This window comes from Typopeltis vanoorti, chromosome 2 (assembly GCF_054136105.1).
Source record: "Typopeltis vanoorti isolate ZY-2024b chromosome 2, IOZ_Tvanoo_1.0, whole genome shotgun sequence".
NCBI lineage: Eukaryota > Metazoa > Arthropoda > Arachnida > Uropygi > Thelyphonidae > Typopeltis > Typopeltis vanoorti.
In genome coordinates, this window is record NC_143550.1 from 142959388 (window position 1) to 142979590 (window position 20203).

Genomic DNA, 20203 nt, shown 5'->3' on the forward strand with positions numbered 1-20203 from the left:
GCAACCATATGCCTAGGGAAAGAGTGTCCTGGGTTTGATTCCGTCAGACATGTGAGGAGTTGAAGGATCTTCCTCAGCCATAGCCAAGTTAGCCGGTCTTGGGCCTGGACAGTAGGGTTTTTTTTTCCCTAGTTTAGCCTGGTGTTTTCATCCCACAAACAGGCAAACCAGACCCGTGAACACACAGGATACAGCCATAGGATATAGTACGGCAAGGAAGGCAAGAGAAAACCACCCTGCTCATATTCACTTCCCTAGTATGATAGCATAGCTGCCCCTACCGTCCATTACAGAATACTTTATCTGTTACAACCAAATTTTATATATATATAAAATTTGTTGCACTGAGATACAGATTTTTCTCCTCTGTAATTGTTCTTAGTGATACTTTCTCCAAAATTTTTATTCTTTATGATTTCTTTCTGTGCTTTCTCAAGCTCTTGGATAAGTAAGCTCAGTTCAGTTATTGTCATCCAATCGATAACTTATGAATAATATGTAGTATTCAGGTATTGTATTTTTATTTATCTATTTATTTATTTTTTACAGAAAATAAGAGAATATTCAGTAGCAATTGTAGGTGTTGGCGGAGTTGGTAGTGTTTCAGCTGAGATGCTTACAAGGTGTGGAATTGGAAAAGTAAGTAAACATATTTTTAATATCAACATCATGCCACCATCATCTTCTTTTGTACATATCAGTGAGTGAACCAGATTTATGATAATCCAACATAGTAGCTTCCTTGCAAAAATGGTTTCCAAATTGGTTTAATTTTCAAGTGTCTGATTTAATTTTTAATTTTATATCTTTCGTATAAAGCATTCGATTTCATCTACCAATCTTTTTTTTTTTTTTTATAAATATATTTTTCTTTACATTTCTGCCTTCAGTATCTGTTTTGTCTCCTATTCTGTTTAAGTGAACATATCAATCTTGAATTAGCTCTGCTTACACTTTCTTGACTATTGATATCGTCAAGTTTTTTATGTGATTCCCATCCACAAAAGGTTGTCAGCCTATAGTACATTGATACCATGAGAGTGGACTAAGAATTTTTCTATTTTTTATTAATTTTATATAATTTTTGTATTTTTATTTATTATTTTTTACATAATCAAAAAACCCTACTCTAGAGACCAAACATGGAACTTTTTCAAGCGACTTCAGGCCTGCAACAAGTGAGTGGTAGTCTCACAGTAGGCAGAAGTTTATCTTGCATCTAAAGGCAATAATAAACAGCTATTTTCATGGCAGAATTTAAACCCACAGCATTTGGTTGAAGAAGAGATACACTAACTCAGCCAGCCAGGCTGGCAAATTTTGATTGAATATTGTTATTATTATACAGACACCTCCATGTTGAGTTGGTGTGTGTTTCATGATTTGTTCCAGTAGCTGACGTTTTGCTGTTCACCCTGGTGGAAACAACATTTCTTGACATTAATAATGGATCCCATGTACTTGAACCTGCTGACTTCCATGATTCTTCTTCCATTCAGGTACACTTGTTTCTCAGGAGACCTTCCCTGTCTGTATTTCGTTTGAGAACCATAATATTTTTCTTGCTAGGAATCAGCCGAAGTCCTGATTTAATTAATTTTGTCAAGAATTTGTCCTAGTTCTTCCTTGTCATTACAAAGGAGTACTGTAATATTAGCATACCTCAGATTACTGATCAGTTTACCATCTATCGTAATTCCTGTCTTGAGCTCATCCAGTGCTGTCCTCAGCATAGATACTAAACAAGTGAGGAGAAAGTAGGCATCTTTGCCTAACTCCCTTTCCAACCTGAAGCCAGGCAGTTAATCCAGCACCTGTTCTTACCATGTCTCCTTGCTCACTGTACAAATTAGCTATCAATCTGATAGTTTGTTGAAGAAAACCCATATTTTTCATTACTTCTCATAGTTTCACCTGCTGAGCACAGTCAAATGCTTTAGAATAGTCTATGAAACACATTACCATATTGAGTCATACTTTTCTGTGATATGTCTAAGGCAAAGGATCTGATCTCTGGTACCCTTACCTTCCCTAAAACCTGTTTGTTCCTCAGGCATCTGCCTTAACTTTTGTTTCAATTCTGTTTAGAATGATCTTTAATAAAATCTTGCTTGCACGGGAGATTAAACTTATGTAGTGGTATGAAAACCAACTTCCAGCCTCAAGGCCATGATCCTGTCTCCCATATCCTTGTAATCAATCTATGAAATGCTCATATCCCTCCATCCCCTGTAGCCTTAATTACTCTGCTGAGATTCCACCTGCACCTGGGGCCTTATTGCTATCAAGATGTTTAACTGCTCTTTCAATCCCATGCTTAAGTGGAGGAGCCCTCTCACCAGGAAAATTTCAATTTTCTTGGTGAGAGGGCTCCTTCAAATTTTCTTTATTCTCTTTGTTGTACAGTTCCTCACAGTATTCTTTCCATCTGTTTTTGATTTCCAGTTCTTCTGTTAGTACTACTCCATTCCTGTCTTTGTTGGCATTCAGTTTGGTCTTAAACTTGTTGATATCATCATGAACTAAATGAAACATTCTTTTATAATTCATCTGGAACTCTATCTCATCACATTTATTAATGTAAACTTTTCCTTGTCCTGCCTGATGGCTCTTCTGGTTTCTCTATGTAATTTTTTATATTCTTCAGTTGTGTCTCTTTGTTTCTCCAATTGCCTTCTTTCGATTAGATCCCACGTTGAATTTGATATCCATGGGTCTCTTTGTCTTCTTATTGGGCCAAGATACTCCTTGGCTGTATCCTGTTTTATAACCTTGACTCCTTTCCAAGCATTACCAGTGAATTCTCCTCACTACTCCAAAAAATCATCCAACTGAGTTGATGTTTCTTCTGTGAACCCACTAGGAATTATGCTCGAGTCTTAGTCTTACTTTGGCACCTACTAGCTGATGGTCTGTACCACAGTCTGCTCCAGAACAAGTATGCACATCAGAGATGCTTGTCTTCTACTGTTGGAAAGTAAGGATGTAATCAATCTGATGCCTTCACCTATCTGTGTGTTAGATGTCCAAGTATAGGTCTATCATGGGTAATAACTAATCTGTTAGCATGAGCAAATTCTAACAAGCTTACCTCACAGGTATTATGTTCACCCAGAACAAAGAGGTATTATGTTCACCCAGAACTAACACTAAGGCCTAATTCTCATAACTCTTTCCCACTTTTGCATTAACGTCCCCTAAGTCTCTCCCTGGTAGGCAGTCCAAAACAATCTGCAGAGTTTTCATAGAATTACTCACTCTCTTTCAGGCCTATCTGTGTGAGGTGCAAAAAAAACTACTACAATTGACATGTTGGTAGGATGACCCTTTAAGCCTAATACAAAGTATCCTGTCATTAGTAGAATTATAACCAAGAAGGGTTCTTGCCTGAACTGTCTTTCACCTCCCGAATAAGTTTTTGAAATGAAATATTTCAGATTTGATCTATTCTAAATTCAGAAAAAATCACTATTTGAACTTCAGGATGCACTTCTTTAATCTGGATCTCTCCAGATTTCCCCAGGGTACAAGCAAATATTTTCAGATGTTTTTTACTATATTAAGAAATAAAAACAATTTAAAATGTCTTTGTTAATCTATTTCAAGTAAATTTAAAAACATTCAAGTTTAGAGCTGATAAAAATGTGTATGTTCCTGTGTGTGTATGTGTGTGTGTGTATATATATATATATATATATATATATATATATATATATATTTTTTTTTTTTTTTTTTTTTTTTTTTTCCCTTTAGTTAATTCTCTTTGATTATGATAAAGTAGAAATGGCAAATATGAACAGACTGTTTTTCCAACCACACCAAGCTGGAATGAGCAAAGTTGAAGCAGCTGCAAAAACATTAAGGTATTTGAGTTTTACTTGCTATTTGCTGTTTTATTTTATTTTATTATTTTTTTTTGTTTATATGTTTAATATTTTAAGCAGAAGAAATTAAAACTTATACTTATATAAGTGGGGAATGGCAACAAAAACTAAAACAGGATAAGCTGATCCTACTTTATCCTAATGCATGACCTGATAATACATCAGGTAGTCATCCTTGTATCTTGAAATGATCGTTTTGTTATAATGCATTAATCTGTTATAGTTTTGCTTTTCTGAATACTTGTTTCATTTGTTTTGATCCGGGATTATGGTAACATGAAGGGTGGGGTAATATCGATTGGTTTTAAACATAATAATGTTCCTAACATGTTCTCAGAAACTTCATTAACTATCATATGGAAATGGCAGGGTTTCCCTCCTGGAAAGTCTTCCAGGAGGAAACAACCAGCATTCTATCCAAATCCTGAAATGATGATTTGCCTATGAGGTATGTAGAAAATCAATAAGAATAAATTGGGTCAGCTGAATCCCAAAGCCCTGGTGGTTTTCCACATTCCTTTAAAGGTTATGTGGAGGTTTCCTCTCAGTTATACTTTGATCCTTAATCAACTAGGGTTTTTGACCCAATTCTAATCCTCCTTGTGAGCTCTGTTACTAAGGGCTTCTATTTATATTTGAATAAGTGGGCTGGTAATTTGGGATTAGCCAGCCAAACTGAATTCTGTATTCACTGAAAATGCATATTTTCAGTGACAACTGATAATGGTACAACATAGTCAGACATCGTGCTCATTAGAGAATTCATAGTTATACAAAATTTCCTCTGTTTTCATTGGGAAACCTGGATGACCAGTGAACAGACAGGTACTTGAACAACATCAACAGTATTGAAGATAAGTACCATGATTATAAGAATCATCAATGAAAAAGAAGTAGAGCTAGTAGAGAAATTAATGAAACACCATGCCTTCATAACTAGTTCTATTGAGATTGAGATCATGTTACAGACAAATGCATTCAGGTACTACTATATCTACTCTTTCTTTCAGGAGGCAATATGTAGTATACAGTGTAATGATAAATTCAAATAATTAAATTTGACCCCATTTACAAGTAGAGTGATGTGGGCAGATTTCAAAATGGGAAATTGGATAATGAAAGATATTTTGTACCCATGGTCCAACAGAAAGTTCTGGTAAGGATTTTGAGTCTTTAGAGAGGGCAGCCTGGATATTCAGCTAAACAAAAAGGTATATTTCTTTTTACAGACATAAACATCAGTGTAGGAAACGAATTTCAGACATACAGAAATGGTTTGGGAAAATCTGGAGGAAAGGGTAGGCTGAGCAATTTTGTCAAGACCTGCTAGATTTCTGCTCAGGACACAGACTATTCCAACATAAAACTGCATAAATTCATGTGGATGGAACACATACATGAGAAGTGGCATGTTATAAGTGTATAGGGGAGTTGAAATAGGAAGTTACCACAAACTAGTGTTGAACAGGATAAGAATGAGTATCCTAGTGAAAAGAATCAGTCAAACAATCTTCATATGTGAACTGTAGACTTATACAAATTTTATTGAGGAAAAAAAATGGACTGTTATAACATCTACACACTTTAAGAATAATTTGCATAATCTATGGCAGAGATTAACCTTATCCAGGAAAGCATGCAGTAAAGCTATTGGCAAAGATTAAAAAAAAAAATCTTCATAAATGCTGGCCTGGTTGGCTGAGTGGTTAGCATACCTGCTTTCCAGCCAAAAGGCTGCAGGTTCGAATCATGTCATGGGCATGGATGTTTGTGATTGTCTGTGAAAATACTAGTGGTGGTGGGCAGTATATGGTGTTGGCGTAGCTGATGCAGTTCACTGTGGTTGTGGATTGAGTGGTGGAGACGGAGAGTTGTAGAATAGCCCACCAATTATTTATATTATTACATGATTCCTTGGAGGTGTCATGTAATAATAATAATTGTGAGCACAGAAAATTCAAAAAGTAGTGCATGAAAAGAAGAAATTATAAAATGTTCCAGTGAGGCATCTCTCACAGCTGAACTTGACCATATAAGCCACACCTTATATATTGGCTATGGTTCCAACAGAATTCCCAAATTACTTAATCCTTCAACCAATCTTCTGTACACACAGACATGAATCTGCAGCTGCCCTTAAAACACAGCCTAACTAAAATAAGTATGGATGTATTAAACTGTTGAGAATATGGGAAACAGTATTGTGTATCCCAATTTAGGCTTCTGATACCCTTTCGAGCTAAGACTTGAGTGTACTAAGTGAAACTTAGTTTTCTATGTTGGAAGCATTGAACTGTTTAATTCATTCCTTGTGCTGTTTTCGTTCCATTAAATATTCAACACGAGTTGTCCTACTGACAAATGGCAAGAAGACCAGTTTAAGTCATTGGGGTGGGAAAGATATTAAATTTATTTTTAAGGAGTTCAGGGGTGCTTAAGGGTCAAAGCTGTATAACTGAGAGGAGACCTCCACATAGCCTTTAAAGGAATGCGGAGAGCCAACCAGGGCTTCTGACCTAATGTCCAATCCTCACCTTCTCGTGGTGCACCCTGTTGGGTATCTACTTGGATACTGGACGGACGAGGATGGGCTGGAAGTTTGGGATTTAGCCGATCAAATTGTATTCTTATTGGTTAAACCAAAATATAGAATGATGGTACAACATGACAAAATTTCATGCCGGCTGGGGCGTCGCCCGGTTAAACAAGGCTCCCGTTGTTTTCGTCAGGGAACCAGGGCGAACAGCGAAAAGTCAGCTACTGGAACAAATCTGAAAATAAACCCCAACTCAACATCACCAGAGTTAAAGATCGGTACTATCAACGTAAGAAGCAAGAATGGCAAAGAAATGGAGCTAGCTGAGGAATTAGATAAGTACCAGATCGACATAATAGGGGTGAGTGAAACAAAAAAGACCAAAACTGGTGAGATCTTTCTAAGCAATAAATACAAAATATTACATTCAGGCAATGACAATCAAGGAAAAGGAGTAGCCATAGTATTCAACACAAAATACGAGGCTAATCTTCTTGAATGGCAGTCAGTTTCAAGTAGAGTAATGTGGGCAAATATGAGAATGGGGAACTGGACAGTGAGACTTATTTGTGCCTATGGTCCCACAGAAGGTTCTACTGTGGGAGCGGTAGAAGTGGAGGAATTTTTTGACGCTTTAGAAAAAGCAACTGACACAATGAAAAAGGAAAAGTTGGTCCTTGTTGGGGATCTAAATAGCAGAGAAGGAAGTGATTGCCAGACATACAAAAATGTTTTGGGAAAATTTGGAGAAAAGAGCAAAGCTAATAATAATGGCAAATATCTGTTGGATTTCTGCTCAGGACATGGACTGGTTATTACTAACACCATGTTCCAACATAAAAATGTGCACAAATTCACATGGAGAGAAGAGGCTAGGAATAAGAAAAGTCTCATTGACTATGTTATTGTTGATAGTGATGTTTTCTCCCTGGTGCAGGACACCAGAGTGCACAGAGGATTTGAAATTGGAAGTGATCACTATTTAGTCTTGAGTAGGATAAAATTGAATTTCATATTGAAAAGAATAACATGTAAGAAAGTTTTAAAGCGAATAAAAGTTGAGCAGCTCTCAGGCGTGAGCTGTAGACTAAAATACACAAAGATTATTGAAGAAAAAATGAAAGAGTTTGAGAACAGGAATCAAACCCTGGAGATTCAGTGGCAAACTCTGAAGAAAACATTGATTGATTCTGCCAGAGAGGCATGTAGTGAGGTTGTCTGCAAAGATAAAAAAAAATCAGAACTCCCTGGTGGACACAGGAAGTTAAAGAGGCAGTGAAGGAAAAGAAGAAAGCATACCAAAAGTTCCTGTCAAATAGGTCAGCTTGTGCTCTTGGAGAATATAGAGACAAATGCAAGATTGCTAAACGCTGTGTAAAACTAGCTAAACAAAAGTCATGGGAGGACTTTAGCAAAAATATAGAAAATAAATATCAAGAAGGTGGCAAAATATTCTGGAGGTTGTTGAAGAAGCTTAAGAATGAAGGAAAGAGTGCAGTAAAAGGAATTAGAGATGATAAAGGTGACATCAAAACGTGCGAAAAATATATCCTTGAAGTATGGAGTAATTACTTCGAAAAATTGCTAAATGAAACAAGCAGTGATTAGCACAGTGGTAAAAAACACTGACCAGGCATGCTGTCAGGAATACATATCCATACTTGAAGTAGAAAAAGCCATCAAAGGCTTAAAATGTGGAAAGGCAGCAGGAGTAGATGATATTCGACCAGAAATGCTGAAGTATGGTGGTATAAGAGTCTTACAGTGGCTGCACTGCATAGTTCAGAAAGCCTGGACAGAGGGACGAATTCCTGAAGATGGGAGCAGAGCTCTCATAGTACCCATATATAAAAAGGGAAATAAAACTGCATGTGAGAATTACAGAGGTATTTCCCTACTGAGTGTTCCTGGCAAGATCTATGCAAGTATACTTGAGAAACGGTTGAGAAGAATTGTAAAAGAAAAGCTTGGTGAAGAACAAGCTGGATTCAGGCCAAATAGTGGCTGTCAGGATCAGATCTTCACTTTACGACAAAGAGTCGAGAAAGCATGGGAATATAACAAAGATCTGTATTTAAGTTTTGTCGATCTGGAAAAGGCATATGACAAGGTGCCAAGAGAGAAGCTATTCAATAAGCTGCAGTTATATGGTGTCAATGGGGCATTATATCAAGCAATACTTAGTCTGTATTTGAGTTGTAAATCGACAGTTAGAATTGAAGGAAGTACAGGAAGATGGTTTAATGTTAAATCTGGTGTGAGACAAGGATGTACATTATCCCCTCTGTTATTCATTATCTATATGGATCACATTATGAAGGAAAGTGGTATTAAACATGATATCAAAATTGGAGATGTTAATGTCAGCTCTTTGCATTATGCGGATGATGTTATACTTCTAAATAAATCCGCTACAAGTCTGCAAGATTCTCTGACTAAATTGAATAGCTGTTGTAATAGATATGGTATGAAGGTCAGCATTAAAAAGACAAAGACAATGAAAATAGGCAGAATCATTGAAAATATCAACTGTGTTGTGAATGGAGAACCTGTGGAACAAGTAAAACATTTCAGCTATTTAGGCACGATTTTTACTGAAGATGGTAAATTAAATATAGAAATAGACAACAGAATCAGCAAAGCTGGTATGGTGGGAAGTCAATTGAATAAATTTATATGGAATAAGAGAGAAGTTAGTCGGAACACTAAATTAGCTGTATACCAGTGTTCAAACCAGTTTTAACTTATGGATCTGAGAGCTGGGTCAGAAGTAAAATACTTGACCAAAGACTAGAGACCACAGATATGAGAGTCCTGAGAAAGATTATAGGCGTGAACAGATGGCATCAATGGCAGTATCATATTAAAAACAAGGATATTAGGAAAGAACTTGACATTGTCAGCATCCAGGAATGCGTTAGCAGAGCTAATCTCAGGTGGTATGGTCACTTAAACAGAATGGGCGAGGAAAGATTAGCAAAACAAGTGTTCTCTGCCAGGTTGGCAGCAAAATGACCCAGAGGAAGACCAATATATAGGTGGATTGATACGGTACAAAGTGCTTTAAACGATAGAAATATAAGATCTGATAATGTTGGAGTCTTGACAAGTAACAGAATGATTTGGAGGAAAATTGTAGATAGGAAATTATTAATGATGTAATTTTTTTCATGTAGTACTATCATATCCTGTACACCCCTTGAGGGTACATGGCAGGAATTTGATGATGATGATTAAGAAGTTCAAGGTTTGTGAAATGATGAAATGAAAAGGAATGGTGGAATGTACTGTCATTAGCAATACTCTGATTTGAAGTTAGTGAGTGAAGATTATGTATAGTAGTATGAAGATCACAGGTGAGCTATGGGATATTATGGTATCCCTCGGCTCACCTGTGATATCTTAATGAGAGAAAGAGAGAAGTTCATCAGGCAACTAAGAATTCCTCACTTCCAAAAGAACGAGAGAGACAGAGAGACAGAAGTTAGTTAGGTAACTAAACAATTCAGTTTGAAGTTGGTGACTACAGAAAAAAGATATTCATATAACTGCATCTGTTATATCATTCATATTAAAATCATTGCAGAACAAAGTTTTGTATCAGTAAAAGTACAGCCGCCTCTTACTGTAGCAAACACTGCTCTAACAAGCTTACTTGTTAAAACAAACTATTTTAAATTCTAACCAAATCTCCATAAGTAAAATGCTATGCTAAAAGAAATTCATTATAGCAAGTTACTTATTATAACAAACTACTCCTGTCATCTCTACTAGTTTGCTACAGTAAGAATCACCTTTATATTAGAACTAAACACAACAATAATGCTTTGTTCTACTTCTGTTTTCAGAAATGTATTAAAAGGTGGGTGTGAGTAGAAGATTTTGGCCTGATATTATAAATTCTAAATAAGTGATTTACACAGATTTTATTTAAGTTTTATATCCGTCACATGCAGAAGAGGCTGCAAGGCCTGTAGCTGGGCTAACAGTAAAGTGATTTTAGAATTTTTCCTCGTCACAATCCTAACAAAAACAAATAGTTATTTTTGTCATTTTCCATGAAAAGCTACATAAGTAGTCAGATATAATTATTTTGTCCCTGTGGTAATAGTTACAAAGATCAGTTCTTATCTTATAAGATAATGCTTAACTTCTCTGGAAATTAAGTGAAAGTGAGCAGAAGGATAATCCAGCATTTTTTTTTTCTAGGATTTAAACCAGAATTGGATTAAAAGCCATTCCTCAGTTCCTAAAGAACAAAAATAAGAGAGGGTGGGGAGGGGCGGGGGTTGATTAGGCAACTAAGCTATTCAGTTTAAAGTTTGTGACAAAATAAAAATTTGTATTTGGCAGTAACAGGCAGAAATATACTATTATTATTATATAGGCATCTCCATAGAGTTTGAAGATCCACACCAGTCATTATTCCTGCTATCATATCTCTTCAAGTCATTTATTGACAAAGCATTCAAAACCATCTCTGGCAACCTCATTCCACTCATTTGCCAGTCTAAGCAAAAAATCTAGCCTTCATGCTCTTGTTATCCATGCCATCACACAACTTCTAGGAGTGATTTCTTGCTCTTGATCCCCATTTAGTAACTTATATATTTCTTTCATATCCTCCTCTTTTCTACTTTCTACTATTTCTACTTCAGCTAAGTTTCTATCCATCCAGCAAAAGCAGGTAGCATTCTCCAGCTGTTATAGTTAATGTACTATACTAGCCTTAAGAACTTGTGTGCAAAGCAAATTACACATATAGATTTTTTTAGCACAGTTGTACTTTGGCTTAGTTAAAGAATTATATTATTTTTACCTTTCTTCACTTAATATTATATAGAACATGCACTTTTGGTGCATGTTCTATATAATATTAAGTGAAGAAAGGTAATATTTAGTAAAGAAAAATAATCTTGCACAAATTTCAACAAGTGCACTGAAGACCACTTGCTGAAATTGGTGCAAGATCTCTTTTTTGTACAATGTGTAGACAGCAGCAGTATTTACACGTGAAGAGACGTGAAGAGCAGTTGGGTAGTTCTCAAATGCTAGTTATGGAATGGATTACAAATAATCTTGGTCTGACCCCCCCCACACACACACACAACTCCCCACAAAAAAAATAAATAAATAAAATAAAATGAAATAAAAATTTGTCCATGCTATGATAGTTTGCATATGTTTACCAGCTAAGTGCAAGAGCAGCAGTTAAGTTACAATACTGTGTTATTGCAAAAAAAGATGTTTAGAAAACTTTTTGATTCAAGGTATGAATTTTGATCACTGATATTATGCTTATGTTCAATCATATATATGTTACCTATCTTTTGTTTCTTCACAATTGGAAGAACAGTGAAACATTGTGCCTTTCGATTGGAAAAGACCTGGATTTGATTCTCGTCATGATGAGGGGGGGAATCCTTATATGGGCTTTTTCAATTGAAGGTGAGTTAGCCAATCTCATACAGAGGTAGCAGGGTTTTTTTTCTCCCGGAAACAAGATTTTCATCCCATGTACAATTCTGCCTTCAGTATACATGCAATTTACAGACAGAAAATACATTTGTGGGTGATGATGGGTGGTAGATTGTGTTGATGGTAGTAGTGTTGTAGCAGGAGAGTTAAGTAATAGTTGAGAGAGGATGAGATCTATTTAGCAAATTGGAGTGGAGTGCCCTCCTGCGATGAATCCTTGGACTCCCTGGAGGTGTAAGGTAATAATAATAATAATAATGTGATACTGATATAAATTTTTGCATATATAAAATTTATTTTTTCTGCTTCTAAATGTAACATTTTTGTGTTGCAGCTTTATCAATCCAGATGTCCATTTTGAAACTCACAACTATAATATTACTGTAATGAATAATTTTCAGGATTTTATGCACCGAATTAGGTAAATATTACTAAAATTTTATTGAAGTGGTCCAACCAAATTTTTCAGAATTTGAGTTCTTTAAGAAAAGATGTTTGAAAAAACTTAAGTATAGAAATTATTAATACAGTAACTGCTTATGGGTATTTTGATTGTGATGCATACTTCTTCCATTTGTGATATACTAACATGATTTGTATAACACCTTTATTATTACCAAGCTCATTGCTCTTGCTGGTTTGGTTGGCATATCCACTCTCCAGACATTATTAGATTGCAGGTTCGAATTCCACCATCGGCATGGATGTGTTGTGTGATTGTCTTTAGGTAGTAGATGAAATTCATTGCTCGGTGTTGAGACCTCTGCCTTGCTTATTGGAAGTCTGAAGTGGCATTAAAAAGTTCCATGTTTGGTCTCTACAGCAGTTTCCAGACCAGCTAAAAAAAGAATAAAAATATCCAAATTAATTTAAAAAAATTTTTTAAAAATCCTTAGCCTATGTACAGTACAGTGTATTATGGCTTTACAACCTTTTTTTTGTGGGTGGGAGGCACACACACACACAAAATAAATAATAAAAATAATATATACAAATTAGCAGCTTACTCAATAATAACATAAGTATTATATTATGAAGTAGTAATAAGAAAAATAAGTAAAATAAATTTAATATTATAGCTATGATACTTGTGATGCTTGTATCATGAAATAAAATCAGAGTTAATGTCATTAATTGAAGATTGTGTTGGTTACTTATGTTTATTAGAACAGCAACATTGAGGGCATTTGTAACATGATGATGATGACCTTTTATGTACAGCATATATGATTTCATTGTGTTTGAGAGAGAGAGAATATAGAAAGGAGAAAAACATACATATGTACACAGATAATGTCAGATATATTTGCAGTTTTATAATTATTCGGTGCACATTTTAAAATATATGAATTCTTTCATATGTCAAATAGAAGTCTTTTTTTGGCCAAAAGTAGACTCTCAAAAAAAATAGCCAATTCTTTGCACCATTATTTACAAATATGTATATACATACATCATCAGTCATTATCAATTCACTACTGGATGAAGGCCTTTCTGTAAAGTCACTGATTGCCTTTCTCCAAGGCAATCAGTGATTTTACCCCCCCCCCCTCCCCACATCATGCCTGCAAACTTGATGATTTCATCAATCTGGCACAGTTTTGTTCAGATTGTGGTTTTTACCTCCAATGATATTCACTCCAGTACTTCTTTTGTAAATCCATTGTTAGTCTTGTCTTCAAGCAGTACACTCTGCCCATTGTCACTCATGCTTCACTCTTTTTATAATGTCAGAAATTTGGTTTGGTTTCTTATCCAAGTATTTCTTTTCTTATCCAGTCTTGTGATACCAAGCATACATCTTTCCATATTAAATTGTATTCTTAATTTTTGAGCTTCCTTTATTCTTTTCGTGCCCATTTTGCACAACTATATATTGATGTAGTAAGAATGCATTTGTAAACTTTCCTTTTAAGTTATAGTGGTAATTGGCTTTTGGATATTGAATACAGTTTTCTAAATGTTTCCATCCATTTTTTCATTGCCTCCATGGTATTTTGGTCCATTGATATGTGTTATCCTAAGTAGATGTAGTGATTCACTTGTTAAATTTCATCATCATTGATTTTTATTATTTCTAGTTGCATCTAGCTGTTGAACATAACCTGGATCTTTAGGTTTAAGTTAAAGTAAAAGCCATTCATTGCTGCTAAACATCCAAAAGAAAATACCAAAATATTATGACATTTAAGATAAAGGGCTTAAAGTAATTGCAGATATTTCATGCTAATTTTGTTTTTTGATGACATACTTACTTTTATAATACAGTTATTATTATTTCTCATATAAGGACTATCTCAATAAATAAATAAATAAATATCAAGAAGGTGGCAAAATATTCTGGAGGTTGTTGAAGAAGCTTAGGAATGGAGGAAAGAGTGATGTAAAAGGAGTTAGAGATGATAAAGGTGACATGAAAACGGGCGAAAAAGATATCCTTGAAGTATGGAGTAATTAGTTTGAAAAACTGCTAAATGAAACAAGCACAGTGGGAAAAAACACTGACCAGGAATGCAGTCAAGAATAAATGAAATGTGGAAAGGCAGCAGGAGTAGATGATATTTGACCAGAAATGCTGAAGTATGGTGGTATAAGAGTCTTACAGTGGCTGCACTGCATAGTTCAGAAAGCCTGGACAGAGGGACGAATTCCTGAAGATGGGAGTAGAGCTCTCATAGTACCCATATATAAAAAGGGAAATAAAACTGAATGTGAGAATTACAGAGGTATTTCCCTACTGAGTGTTCCTGGCAAGATCTATGCAAGAATACTTGAGAAACGGTTGAGAAGAATTGTGGAATAAAAGCTTGGTGAAGAACAAGCTGGATTCAGGCCAAATAGATGCTATCAGGATCAGATCTTCACTTTAAGACAAATGGTCAAGAAAGCATGGGAATATAACAAAGATCTGTTTTTAAGTTTTTTCGATTTGGAAAAGACATATGACAAGGTGCCAAGAGAGAAGCTATTCAATACGCTACAGTTATATGGTGTCAATGGGGCATTATATCAAGCAATACTTAGTCTGTATTTGAGTTGTAACTCAGCAGTTAGAATTGAAGGAAGTACAGGGAGATGGTTTAATGTTAAATCTGGTGTGAGACAAGGATGTACATTATCCCCTCTGTTATTCATTATCTATATGGATCACATTATGAAGGAAAGTGGTATTAAACATGATATCAAAATTGGAGATGTTAATGTCAGCTCTTTGCTTTATGCAGATGATGTTATACTTCTAAATAAATCCGCTACAAGTCTGCAAGATTCTCTGACTAAATTGAATAACTGTTGTAATAGATATGGTATGAAGGTCAGCAATAAAAAGACAAAGACAATGAAAATAAGCAGAATCATTGAAAATATCAACTGTGTTGTGAATGGAGAACCTGTGGAACAAGTAAAACATTTCAGACACTTTGGCACGATTTTTAGTGAAGATGGTAAATTAAATATAGAAATAGACAACAGAATCAGCAAAGCTGGTATGGTGGGAAGTCAAATGAATAAATTCACATGGAATAAGAGAGAAATTAGTCGGAACACTAAATTAGCTGTATACAAGACGTGTTCAAACCAGTTTTAACTTATGGATCTGAGAGCTGGGTCAGAAGTAAAACACTTGACCAAAGACTAGAGACCACAGATATGAGAGTCCTGAGAAAGATTATAAGCCTGAACAGATGGCATCAATGGCAGTATCATATTAAAAACGAGGATATTAGGAAAGAACTTGACATTGTCAGCATCCAGACATTGTTAGCAGAGCTAATCTCAGGTGGTATGGTCACTTAATCAGAATGGGCAAAGAAAGATTAGCAAAACAAGTGTTCTCTGCCTGGTTGGCAGCAAAATGACCCAGAGGAAGACCAAAATATAGGTGGATTGATATGGTACAAAGTGCCTTAGACGATAGAAATATAAGATCTGATAATGTTGGAGTCTTGACAAGTAACAGACTGATTTGGAGGAAAATTGTAGATAAGAAGTTAGTAATGATGTAATTTTTTTCATGTAGTATATCATATCTTGTATACCCCTTGAGGGTACATGGCAGGAATTTGATGATGGACTATCTCAAACAAAGGTGAAGCAAATTCTAAAAAAAAAGTGAATAGTTGCAATTATCAAGTTTTCATACCTAAAAATATCAAATGAATGACATTACCATTATGCAAAACCTCAAAACATCTGCATACCTGGTAAGCACCTTTCTGAACAAATGCTTCCATTGTTGGACTAATCATGGTAATTGGACAGTTATTCTCATTTGAGAATCTTCATTGTTAAGAAAGTCTGTTTATTTTAAATTTGAATTTTATTTCTTGATTCATTTGAGATTAGCTGATTCATTTCTATTGTATTATTTTTTAAAAGAGTAATCATTTACCATCAGTCAATTTTTAGAATGCAGCTTCAAGGATATGTTCTAGAAAATTATCCAATATAATTTTAGAAATTTGCTCATATTTTATAATGTTACAGCTGAATTGGATAAAGGGAATTGATACGCTGTAATACTATTGGACTTTGTTAAGGCATTTGATAGGATACCACTTTTAAGGCTGTTGCATAAACTGGAGAATATGGGAATGGAATATAAACTATTGACTAGGATAAGCGGGTGGCTGAAGAATATGTATCAAAGTGGTATATAGGTGGTGGCTAGAGGGATGAATCTACTAGATTTAAGATGTTTTTGATTGTTTAAGGTGACCAGTGATGTATCCCAGGGTACAGTCCATGGACCATTGTCGTTCAATCTATATATTAATGATATTAGATAAGATCTGACAGGAAATGTTCAGTTTTTGCTGATAATGCAAAAGATAGGCAGGACAATCAGGGATGCTATTGCTATATGGTGCTGCTTACAGAGCAATTTGAATAAGCTAGGACAGTGTGCAAGTATTAGTAAGTTGAAAGAAACAACGAGAGCTACATCTGTTTATTGATCTGGAGAAATCACACGATATGAAGTCTGGAGGCGTCTGAGGGAGAAGAAGGTACCAGAGAAATACGTGAGGTTGTTGCAGGAGATGTACAGAAATGTGAAGACAAGAGTTCGGACCTGTCTGGGACAGACAGAAAGTTTTCAAGGGGCAGCATTAATCCGTTTCTGTTTAATATTGTGATGGAGGAGGTGAGAGAAGACTCGCCTTGGACAATGTTATATGCAGATAAAATCTTGCTGTATATGTGTTGCAAAGTGGATGGCAGCCAGGAGACAGATCTGGAGCTGGAAGGAAATGTCATCAGGAAGAGGAGGGACTTTAGATACTTAGGTTCGACAGTGGAAGAAGATTAAGGGGCTGAGAAGGAAGTGGGATGCAGGATACAAGCAGGTTGGAGGAACTGGAGAGAAATAGATGGAGTGCTATGCGATAAAAGGGTGCTGATCAATCTAAAAGGCAAAATCTACAGGACAGTAGTGAGACCAGCTATGATGTATGCTATGGAAACTGTGGCCCTGAGGAAAAATAACATCAGCAGGATGGAGGTAGCAGAGATGAAAATGCTTAGGTGGATGTGCAGTGTGACCAGAAAGGTTCGTCTGAGAAATGACTGTGAGGGGAACAGTGAAAGTTATGAACTCAGGAGCAAAGATACTAGAGGCAAGGTTGAGATGGTTTGGTCATGTGATGAGGCAGGAGGACGAATATATGGGAAGAAAGGTCATGCAGATGGATGTGCAAGGAAGGAGGATGCGTGGGTGGCCAAAGAAGAGATGTGGAGGGAGCTGGTAGAAGAGGACTTGACAATGAAGAACTTGCATGTGGTGACAGCCCAAGACAGGAGGATGTGGAGGAGACTCCATTAACAGCGACCCCACTTAAGTGGGACAAGCTTCAGAAGAAGAAGAAGAAGATTAGTAAGTTGAAAGGTATGAATTTTGGCATGATGAGGTTTCCAACAGGAATTTTGCTACAAGAAACTGAATGGGATTTTGGATCTTGGAGTTATGGTGGATAATAAATTGAAGTTCCCTAACCCCCATCATTGCAGAAATAGCAAATACAACTCAGATGATAATTATGATGTTGAAATGAATATGCTATGTAAGGATAAGGAAGTTATTTTGCCTCTTTACAAGACCTTGATATGACTGCACCTGGACTACTGTATGCAGATTTGGTCTCCAGGGTTTGGAGCAAATAAAGAAGCTGCAGAAAAGATGTAAAGAAGAGTAACAAAGATGATATCAGGATTATGGAATGAATGTAGATTTTGAGGACAAAGTATATGGACCTCAAACACAATGAAGTAGAGGTGCATCCAGTGCAAATGAGTTTATTATTAATATTATTCAACTTTGTTACTGATCTTTTAATGTTCTTCCAAATGGTTGTTTCTGCTGTTTGTAGTCACCTACCATTAATGATCTTTACTGTGATTCTACCTTCTGAAACCTTCATTTGATCCCCCTCTAGGTCTTCCATACTATTTTTGCTTCCACTGGTTGTTTCTTATCTCCCTATTCTGCCTAAATAACCTCATATTGTTTCATCAAAAGTTTCATCTCCCCCCCCCCCACCATAATCTCAGGCTTTTCATATTACAAGATATGAGGTCTAACAGAACACACAATTTACATACATAATACACTGACTTAATTCCATATTTCTTATTCCATATGAATAAATTCATATGGAATAAGAAAGAAATTAGTCGGAACACTAAATTAGCTGTATACAAGACTGTGTTCAAACCAATTTTAACTTATGGATCTGAGAGCTGGGTCAGAAGTAAAACACTTGACCAGACTAGAGACCGCAGATATGAGAGTCCTGAGAAAGATTATAGGCCTGAACAGATGGCATCAATGGCAGTATCATATTAAAAACGAGGATATTAGGAAAGAACTTGACATTGTCAGCATCCAGGAATGCGTTAGCAGAGCTAATCTCAGATGGTATGGTCACTTAAATAGAATGGGAGAGGAAAGATTAGCAAAACAAGTGTTCTCTGCCAGGTTGGCAGGAAAACGACCCAGAGGAAGACCAAGATATAGGTGGATTGATACGGTACAAAGTGCCTTAGACGATAGAAATATAAGATCTGATAATGTTGGAGTCTTGACAAGTAACAGACTGATTTGGAGGAAAATTGTAGATAGGAAGTTAGTAATGATGTAATTTTTTTATGTAGTACTGTCATATCCTGTACACCCCTTGAGGGTACATGGCAGGAATTTGATGATGATGATGATGATACACTGACTTCATTGCCTTAGTTGTTTTGGTGTAATCTAAACAACCTGCAAGTTTTAGCCCCATTGCAGGTTATTGTAGTCCCATTTTCATTATGTCAAATTATTTATGAAACTTATCATAATTAAATCATTTAATCCTAGAACACCAAATGGTTGTAAATAATTCCAATAGCAGAAGTACAACTCAAAAAGTTTTCAGTATTTCTATCAATTTTTAAATGTAAATTTCCATTCATGAAAAACTGTTAGATGATCCTGCTCCAGAGATAAAACAACAACAAAAAAAGCCCTTTTCAAGCCATTTTAAGTCTCTGACAAGCAGGATAGTAGACTCATGCCTGGTAGTGCAAATTATATACACTATCTACCAATAATTGTCCATACACTCCTGTTATTTGAAGTTATGGAACATTCCAGGTTTTTTAATAACATAAAAACTGGTGTACAGATAGTAGGAAGCAGTATTTCATCATAGCAGTTGAATACAGGTGGTATGACAACATGACGTGAACTCAATATCTTCAAGAGAAGTGTTATTGTGGGGGCCTCTACATTGGTAGCATGTCTATATGTGCCATTGCTACTCAACTGGAGCATACAAAATCAACAGTTGGTGATGTGATCAACAAATGGAAATGTTTTGGCATCACTAGTGCAGGAAAACACTCAGGGCAGCCACCAAAAATGACTGACAGAGAAAGGAGGGTGTTAAAATGGGTGGCATGCAAAAAACCAGCTACAATTGGCACAGACCATCCTTGATGAGTTCAAGAGCGCTAGTAATACCATAGTGAGCACTAATACTGTATGAAAAGAACTCCATTTACTGGCACAAAAGTTGAACATCACAACAGCAAACAAGGCGGCTCGTCTGGCCTGGTGCAAAGAGCATATGAACTGGACAATTGACCAGTGGAAAACAATACCTAATATTGAGTATGTCCAATATTAGGGTACTCAGGAGTGGTGAATCAAGGTTCACCTGTTTCCAGTCTGATGGCAGGATGTGGGTGTGGAGGCAGCCTGGTGAATGACTGTTACCATGTGTTATACCCACAGTAAAGTTTGGTGGTGAAGTAATGGTGTGGGGTG

At 36.0% G+C, this 20203-nt stretch overlaps 1 protein-coding gene across 1 annotated transcript in view; it reads left to right on the forward strand.

Annotated features, from left to right (window-relative positions):
- The window catches only part of Uba5 (Ubiquitin-like activating enzyme 5), a 135068-nt gene that overhangs the window by 15395 nt on the left and 99470 nt on the right, over positions 1 to 20203 (forward strand). Inside the window, exons 3-5 of the mRNA XM_090408563.1 lie at positions 550 to 639; positions 3754 to 3863; positions 12233 to 12319. Coding sequence (XP_090264689.1) covers positions 550 to 639; positions 3754 to 3863; positions 12233 to 12319 — 287 coding nt within the window. The remainder of the gene's footprint in view (positions 1 to 549; positions 640 to 3753; positions 3864 to 12232; positions 12320 to 20203) is intronic.